At 31.7% G+C, this 9,293-nt stretch overlaps 1 protein-coding gene across 2 annotated transcripts; it reads left to right on the plus strand.

The window, feature by feature from the left end:
- Nucleotides 1,075–6,790, plus strand: LOC109326830 (sucrose synthase-like). 2 transcript variants are annotated; one of them, XM_019559684.1, is made up of 14 exons: nucleotides 1,075–1,170; nucleotides 2,177–2,278; nucleotides 2,397–2,523; nucleotides 2,612–2,763; nucleotides 2,866–3,058; nucleotides 3,390–3,725; nucleotides 3,827–3,922; nucleotides 4,233–4,406; nucleotides 4,497–4,613; nucleotides 4,728–4,894; nucleotides 4,999–5,223; nucleotides 5,423–5,986; nucleotides 6,325–6,463; nucleotides 6,656–6,790. In XM_019559684.1, exons 2-14 carry the CDS (start codon nucleotides 2,202–2,204, stop codon nucleotides 6,686–6,688), a joined length of 2,400 nt encoding a protein of 799 aa, XP_019415229.1. In that variant the 5' UTR covers nucleotides 1,075–1,170; nucleotides 2,177–2,201; the 3' UTR covers nucleotides 6,689–6,790. The 2 variants fall into 2 exon arrangements, with proteins under 2 accessions (XP_019415229.1, XP_019415230.1); XM_019559685.1 differs by lacking the exon at nucleotides 1,075–1,170 and adding an exon at nucleotides 1,854–1,954.

Here is a 9,293-nt window from a genome sequence, read left to right on the forward strand (position 1 = left end):
ATTATTTTTTAATATAACAAAACATATGAATCAATCATTAATTAACATTAAATTATTAAGATATAAAATGTATAAAAATTAAGGATGTAGTATGATGAGATACATAATAATAACATAAAATCATTTAGGTGGAAAAAAATAAGGAGATGATGACATGTGATCTAAAGATGACATAATTCTTTTTCTATTGAGCATTGGATAAATTATACTTCTATTGAGTATTGGATAAAAAACTGAGTATTGGATAAATTATAGTTCATTTCTTTGTCTACTTCTACCTGCCACCATTGGTTTGTCTCTTAATTAATAGAATATGTTGTTTGACGTCTTACCAAGAAGACTTTTAACATAATGACTCTTTATATATGGATTTATAAACCACTTGTTGATTCAATCGACTCTTATATTATTTGAAAGACCTCTTTATATATGTAAAAACTTTTTTCTATAAGTTAAATGAAAGAAATATATACGTATGTTTGACACATTTAAATCCTTAAAACATTAAACATATCACCTAATGTAATTATATATTCTTTAGGTCAATGTATAGATGAGATTTCTTTACTACAATAGCTCATACTTGAAATGCTGGTAGATAATATAGAATATTAGTTATATATAATTAGTAGATTATTCATCATTTATTTATATTATTTATTTTGAAGAGTCAATTATGATTAAACATAATTGATGAATAATATAATGACAATATATAAAATTCATACACTAATAGTGTATATATTTTTCCACAAGTAGAGGGAACGAGATTTAATTTAATATCCTCTATTTACAAAAGATAAAAAATGTATATATTAACAGTATAAAAGTCTTTTAAATTATAACTATATCAAACACTATTCATTTTTAATTATTATTGACTTTTAAATAAAAATAATACAAATAAATGATAAATAATATCATGATTGTATTTAAATTTTTACACTATCAAAATACAGAGATATTACACTTGTTACAAAATCAGTATGGTCAGATAATTACTCGGTAGAAAGAGAAAATTATTTGACCTTGATATTGAAAATGATGTCTTAAATATTATTATTATTATTTGTTTTTTGTGTACGTTTCTTCCTTTCTATAAATTAACACCTTCACCACCTCTGTTTTCCATTCCTTCATTTCATCTCATTATTTGTTCTGTTTCTTTAGGTGCTCTTTCACTTTGCTCTTTCTCATTTTAGTTTCTTTCTTCTTCTTCTCTTCTATTTTTCTTCTTTCATTCTGCTTAGTTTTTGTTGACATGAATATATCATGTTCCTCTAGCTTCTTTTTTTTAATTGTTTTCTTATACTACTTTATGTTTGGTTTGGTCTAAACTAATAAATATTCTTTCAAATTGTATATGTTTGGTTTAATATAACCCCTCAAACTAAATTTTATCCTGCTAAAAGATCTAGCTTCTCTGCATAGTCTCATACATGATTCCAAGTTCATAGGAGTTATTTTTTGATGAGAGGGAGAAAAGTAAAGCCCTGTGAAACTTTTCACAAGCGTGTCTCGTCATTCATGGTTCTGAAGCTTTCTCCTGTTATTTTTTCGGTCTAAAAACCAACTCGTAAATATGCGTTTTAATTTTATCTCTATGTTGTCTTAGCTGTATTGTGGGGTGCTGTCATGATTTAGATATATTTTTTAGTTTGCTGAATTAATAAACAATAGAATAAAATAAAATTTAGCATCACCTTTTTTGTTAAGAGTCTGGCTAAGAACAAATAATTTTTTTGTTGGTATCTTCTTATTATAGTTATATTTTGGCCTAGATCAATCAATTTATTATATATATTTTTTAAATCAAGCACATATACTTTATTTCTAGCTCATGGTGTTTTAATGAATGAAACCATTGAAAAAGTTATATAATTTTGCTGCTAAAAGAAGCAGCATCTTTCAATTATTCCTCTGCACTGTTTGAGGCAGAGATTTGATCACAAAGGTACATGATCTACAATTAATATTCTTTTTGACTAGTAGTTCATGAGGTTGAGTAAGTCTTGAAATCCAATTAAAATAAAGTCTTCTAGAATTATATAGTTTTTCAAACATTGATTTTCTATGTGTCATTAATTATTATTTGACTTGTGATCATGATGCTTATATTCTTATGGTGCTTTATTTTTTATTATATTCAATTCTTATGCTGTTTTTCTTGTCTCAGTTGTTGAAATTTTTGGTCTGAAGCAATGGCCACTTCTTTCAAGGAGAGGGTTGATGAAACTCTTAAGGGTCACAAGAATGAAATTTTAGCCCTTCTGTTAAGGTATAATGATCTCATCAAAATCTTATATTATATAATTTTTATTTTGATCAAGTATATATGCTGCAAGAATGTAAAAATAACACTTAAATATTCAAAATCTTTATGGTATTTTTAAAAGGATTGAAGCCAAGGGTAAGGGAATCTTCCAACATAATCAAGTCATTGCTGAATTGGAAGAAATCCCAAAAGAGAATAAGCAAAATCTAGCTGATGGAGCTATCGGAGAAGTTTTGAGATCTATCCAAGTAATGTTCTTTTATCAGTAGTTTTTTCTTAGCTATAATTTATGGTTTTGTTCAAATTTTCTCATTTCACTGGATTTTTCATGTGTAGGAAGCTATAGTTTTGCCACCATTTATAGCATTGGCTGTTCGTCCAAGGCCTGGTGTATGGAAGTATGCGCGAGTGAACGTGCACGAGCTTGTCGTTGATGAGTTGAGTGCTGCTGAGTATTTGAAATTCAAGGAGGAAGTTGTTGATGGAAGGTAAGGTTTGGTTTTGATGTTTATAGTGATGAGTTTGTTTTTATGTTTTGTCCTATGTTATGACAAAATATGTTTTTCTCATTGTTTTGTTTTGTGATGTAGTTCTGATGGTAAATTTGTGCTTGAGTTGGACTTTGAACCATTTAATGCATCATTTCCAAAACCAGCTTTGAACAAGTCAATTGGTAATGGTGTGGAGTTCCTCAATCGCCACCTTTCTGCCAAACTCTTCCATGATAGGGAGAGCTTGAACCTATTGCTGGAGTTCCTCAAGCTTCATAGCTACAATGGACAAGTATTCTTTTTCGCATCTATACTTTAAAAAATATGATAATAATATTATTGTCATTTGATTACATTTTCATATTGTATAGAATGTTACTAAGTGTTATAAGAGTGTCAAATTTTACACCACTATAAGTTGATCCTCTCCTGAACATTTTATAAACCACCAGTTTTCCAACTATAATAAATGTAAATCTAATAATCATGTAGTATTTGTCTAATATATTGGTTGTTCACCAAGCTAAGTGATGGGAACATCATTCATTTTATCACATTCATTTTTAGCACTAATTTTGTGCATCTATTTGACCTTATTGAGTCTAAAACCTTGTTTCTTGTAGAATCTATTGTTGAATGACAAAATTCAAAACGTGGATGCTCTCCAACAAGTTCTGAGAAAAACAGAAGAGTATTTGGTCACACTTGCTCCTGAAACACCCTACTCAAAATTTGAGAAAAAATTCCAGGAGATTGGTTTGGAGAGAGGATGGGGTGACACTGCTGAGCGCGTCCTCGAGCTAATTCGAAATCTCTTAGATCTCCTTGAGGCACCTGAACCCCGTACCCTTGAGACATTCCTAGGAAGTATCCCTTTGGTCTTCAATGTTGTTATTCTTTCACCACATGGCTACTTTGCTCAAGATAACGTCTTGGGATACCCTGACACTGGTGGCCAGGTTCGTCTTGATGATATGCTACATTTGTATGTTGTACTTATTTTCATACTATTTTACCTATCAAGGTTGAGTAACATGGTTTTTGTATTTGTTGAATCCAGATTGTTTACATCTTGGATCAAGTTCGTGCCTTAGAGAATGAGATTCTCAATCGTATCAAGAAACAAGGATTAGATATCACCCCTCGGATTCTCATCGTATGTTTTAATATAGTTTTGTAGAGTTGACTTTCAAATATATAGTTATGCGTGAAGGGATTAGTTTCACATGAAATGTAGTGTTTGGCAATGCACAAACAAGATAGTTTAGAACGAATTGAAATAAAATATTCTATTTTTATTTTCATGTTCTATTTGGTTCAATTTACAATTTACACCAAACACAAAACTAAACTTATATTCTGACATGTATGCCAAATGCTACCAAATGTCGTAGGAATAATTTGGAAAACAAATTTAGTGTATGAACATTTGTCTAATTAAAGAATTTGATTGTTGTTAAATACAGATCACTCGTCTTCTACCTGATGCAGTCGGAACTACTTGTGGCGAACGTCTTGAGAAGGTATATCATACTGAACATTGCTATATTCTTCGAGTTCCCTTTCGAACAGAGAAAGGCATTGTTCGCAAATGGATCTCAAGATTCGAAGTCTGGCCCTACCTAGAGACTTTCACTGAGGTAATTCTTTTATTGATAGGCTGACATTGTTCAAACCAACTATTTTCACTTGATTTGACATTCAATTCAATTGCTACTTCTTCTCTTTAGGATGTTGCTCTTGAACTAGCTAAAGAGTTGCAAGGCAAGCCTGATCTAATTGTTGGAAACTATAGTGATGGAAACATTGTTGCATCTTTGTTAGCACATAAATTCGATGCAACTCAGGTTAGTCTACATGAACACTTAGTATCTAGTTAAACTTTTCATTACCTTTTGTTAACTATACTTAATTTTGACACAAGGGGCCTAACGTTTCTCCTTTATTTTAATTTATTATAGTGTACCATTGCTCATGCACTTGAAAAGACCAAATATCCAGAATCTGACATTTATTGGAAAAAACTCGATGACAAATATCACTTTTCCAGCCAATTTACTGCTGACCTTTTTGCAATGAATCACACAGACTTCATTATCACCAGTACCTTCCAAGAGATTGCTGGAAGGTGATAATCAACAACCCTATTTACTAAATTTGATCTTATCTTATTGTACATTTTTTATTCATTGATTTGAATACTCATTCTTGTATCTCTATATACTTTAACAGCAAGGATACTGTTGGGCAATATGAGAGTCACACTGCCTTCACTCTTCCTGGACTCTACCGTGTTGTTCACGGTATTGACTCTTTCGACCCAAAGTTCAATATTGTCTCTCCAGGAGCTGACTTGAGCATTTACTTCCCCTACACCGAAACTGAGCGTAGGTTGACAAAATTCCACCTTGATATTGAAGAGCTTCTTTACAGCTCAGTAGAGAATAAGGAGCACATGTTAGTTTCTATCCTTCTCAGTTATTCAAAACTCTTTTCCCATATGTTGTCATAGTGATAATATTTACTCATGCATTCTAACTGGTCAATAAAAACATCATCTCTCGTTATTAATTATTGGATATCTAAATCAATTGACCAATCAGAATGCATGTCAACATAATAGAAATGTTTGTCTAATGGGTTATCAATGTAACAGAGGTGTATTGAAAGACCACAACAAGCCAATTATCTTCACCATGGCAAGGTTGGACCGTGTTAAGAACATAACAGGACTTGTTGAGTGGTATGGCAAGAATGAGCGCCTCCGTGAGTTGGTAAACCTTGTTGTTGTTGCTGGAGATAGGAGGAAGGAGTCAGAGGACTTGGAAGAGAAAGTTGAAATGAAGAAGATGTATGGCCTAATTGAGACATACAAGTTGAATGGCCAATTCAGATGGATTTCCTCTCAGATGGATAGGGTGAGGAATGGTGAACTCTACCGTGTCATTTGTGACACAAAAGGTGCTTTTGTGCAACCTGCTATTTATGAAGCTTTTGGTTTGACTGTTGTTGAGGCCATGACTTGTGGATTGCCAACATTTGCTACCTCTAATGGTGGTCCTGCTGAAATCATTGTTCATGGAAAATCTGGATACCACATTGACCCTTACCAGGGTGACCAAGCGGCTAAGCTCCTTGTTGACTTTTTTGAGAAGAGCAAGAATGATCCTTCTCATTGGGACAAAATCTCCCATGGTGGTCTGAAACGTATTCACGAGAAGTAAGTAAAATCTCATTGAACTATCATCACATTGTTATCTAAAATTTCACCAAATCTTCATCATTACATAATGGTAGTGTTGGTAGACACAGTCAAAATTCGATTGAAGATACATATAGTTTTGTTCATGTTTTTTTAATTTTATAAATAAAATAGAACAAGACATAGTTATATGATTCCCTTATTTAGTCTAAGTTCATGTACTAGACTCAACTATGCATTGAGTTCCTTATAAGAGAAACTTATGTCTCAAGGCCAAATGTTATCTATATGTTGTAGTTTGAGTGATATATCTTCTAGGTGTGATTGAGCTTTTTTTTATTGCCTTGACTCCACAGGTATACATGGCAAATTTACTCTGAAAAGCTTCTAACTCTCACTGGTGTGTATGGTTTCTGGAAGCATGTGACTAACCTTGACCGCCGTGAGCATAAACGTTACCTTGAGTTGTTCTATGCCCTTGGCTTTAGCAAATTGGTATACATATCTTTTCTCATTACTCTTTTCTTAGCAAATTGTGTTGTGCTTTTGAGCTATTCAAATGGGATAAGTGCACTGTTTTATATCATAAAATGCATTTTCTTTATTATCAATTATTGTTTGGACTATTATATAACTTTTTCCTTAGCTCAACTTACTAATTATATTATGTTATTATCATTATTTCAGGCTAAGTCTGTGCCCCTTGCTGTTGAAGAATAAAATCAAGTGTGAAGGATACATAAAGAGATGAATTTAGTATTGTGGATCTTTATCAAATAATACCATTGATTTTTATATTGTGATTAGGTATAGGATTTAAAATGTAAAAGGAAAAGTGCTTCTTTTATTTTCTTTAAATCTTTACCTCATCAATTCAATTTGAATTTTAAGCTGTCACATTTCTTCTCCAACTTCACTTTTTATCATTTGTGATTCCTGTTATCTCTAAAACGTTATTAGCTAAACTATCTTTAGTTCTAACTAGCAACCAAGTAATCATAGAGACTTAACAAGAAAAAAAATAACATGAAAACAACTATTATAATTTTACTTATAATATTTAACATTGAAAATTATGTCATTATACTAGAAAGGTTAATAGTGAACATTAATGTTACCAAGAGAGCGTGCTATATAATCCATATTGATTAAGAGTTGAATTTCTATCTAATACTAGAATATGTGAAGAATGAGAAATTTTTTAATTTTATTTTTAATTAAAAAACTTAAAATCATAATTATTAAATATTCTTTTTATCATATGTCACAATCAACATTCATTATTGACAAAATGAGAGTCCTTGTCCCAGGATTCATGTGTTCCTTTAGCTATCTTACATGTTTTGTGATGAAATATCTATGTATTATTGTTATAAATTTTTTATTCGATAAAACATCATTCATATATAATATTATTACTTTTACGTAAAAATTAATAATAATTAATAAATGAATGATGAACGATACAATTTAAAATGATCTTTTAATATTAATGTATAAATATTAAACTTTGTGAAAAAGGATGGATTCAAAAACCACCTAACATATATGGTTGTAGTTATCTTTTTTGCTGGCTGTGAATTGTAACCCCTCCTTTTTGCTTCTTTCTTAAAAGACACATAGAGTGGGAGCAGCATCTTGTGATCTTTTTGTTTTATCAAATTAAGTCTATATAAAAGAAAAGCCAATAAAAACTTATAGATTTATTTGAGTAAAAATAACAATAAAAAAATGAGACTTATTAGGTGGTGAATAAATGAATATAAACATGCTTATTTGAAGCCCTTGGGTGTGATATCCATCTATTTTGCACTATAGCATGGTCACTTGTGAGCATTAGTTTCTTCACTTTAATGTTTCTATCTTTCCATATATACCTAAATTCACTAGGTTTATTCTTAAAGGCAAACCATATCATGGGTTGAATTTGGATTAAGTGTGCACAAGACAATTTTTTTCTTCAAAAAGCTAATTTTAATACTTAGTCCTACAAAGATATTACAATTTTTTTTGATTTTTTTTTTATTTCCCACATGTATCTTCGCATTAGAGGCAATCCTGTCTGAGCCGGGAACATCCACAGGTACGTGAGGCTAACTCTCCCAACGGACATTTTTTCCATCCACAAGACTCGAATCCGGGTTCTTGCTTAAGGGGAATCAAGCATGTACCACTTGAACCAACGTCCGTTGATAATTTTTTTAGTGATTTGATCGGACGGAAGGAATAATTTTTTATATGTTAATTTTTTTATTTTTCAATGTAAAATCACCCCTTTTAATTCCTTAATTAATAACCAAGGGATATTTGTTAGCATTTTCCGTATTTTAAGCATTCCCATTTTCACCCAAAAGAAAAAATTGAAGTGAAAAAAATAATGTGGTAAATTAGGTGGCATCTAGGTATATTGGAGAAAAGAACTCTAGATCATTAATTCAACCATGGGCAAGACAAGCAAGTGACAAAATTTATATAATGATAGGAAAAAATTCCCATACTTTATTTGATATATAATAGGTATTTCAGATAGCAATATGTTAAAAATAGTAATAATTCAAAATTCTGTTAAGTTAGTTAGTCACTAGCTTACTATAAATGGCAACTTGTGTAACTTGATCAATAATGAAGAAGATTGAATTCCCTTTTCTTGCATACACTTTTCTCTAATTCTAACATTCTGTTTCTGCACATTTTCTTTCCGGTTTTTCACTATCATTCTTTCTTTCTCTCAAAGCCAACTTCTTCTCTTCTCTGTTTTCGGTTTTGTGTTCCAACAACTTTGGTATCAAGAGCTAGGTTGAAGAAGAACAAGAACACAAAAGAGGGTGAACGAGCATGGGACAAAACAGTGGCAACTTCCCAGCAAATCTGCCAATTCTTGATGGCAAGAATTGGAACAAATGGAGAGTACAAATGAAGGCATTGATGGGGTATCAAGAAGTTGATGAGATAGTTGAGCAAGGGTTCCAACCCCTCACTGAAGAAGGAACAGAAGAACAAAGAAGAATGCACAAAGAGAACAAGAAGAAAGACTGCAAGGCAATGTTCTTGCTGCATCAATGTGTGGATGAGGCACACTTTGAGAAAATTTCTGGTGCAGAAAACTCAAAAGAAGCTTGGTTGATCCTTGAAGCTTGCAACCAGGGGGCAGAACAATTAAAGAAAGTGAGATTGCAAACACTTAGGCGCCAATATGAATTAATGCAGATGAAATCCAATGAGAGAATAGCACAATACTTCAACAAAGTGATCACACACACTAATGCAATGAAGGCATGTGGAGAGAAAATCAGTGACCAATCCATGACTGAAAAGATCTTGAGGA

Source organism: Lupinus angustifolius, chromosome LG14 (assembly GCF_001865875.1).
Source record: "Lupinus angustifolius cultivar Tanjil chromosome LG14, LupAngTanjil_v1.0, whole genome shotgun sequence".
NCBI lineage: Eukaryota > Viridiplantae > Streptophyta > Magnoliopsida > Fabales > Fabaceae > Lupinus > Lupinus angustifolius.

Bases quoted from the DNA above. Each gene is read 5' to 3' on its own strand.
- LOC109326830 (XM_019559684.1), top strand. From the start codon at position 2,202: ATGGCCACTTCTTTCAAGGAGAGGGTTGATGAAACTCTTAAGGGTCAC. The intron at 2,764-2,865 runs GTAAGGTTTGGT...TTTGTGATGTAG, and splicing joins GAGGAAGTTGTTGATGGAAG to TTCTGATGGTAAATTTGTGC. The intron at 5,987-6,324 runs GTAAGTAAAATC...TTGACTCCACAG, and splicing joins CTGAAACGTATTCACGAGAA to GTATACATGGCAAATTTACT.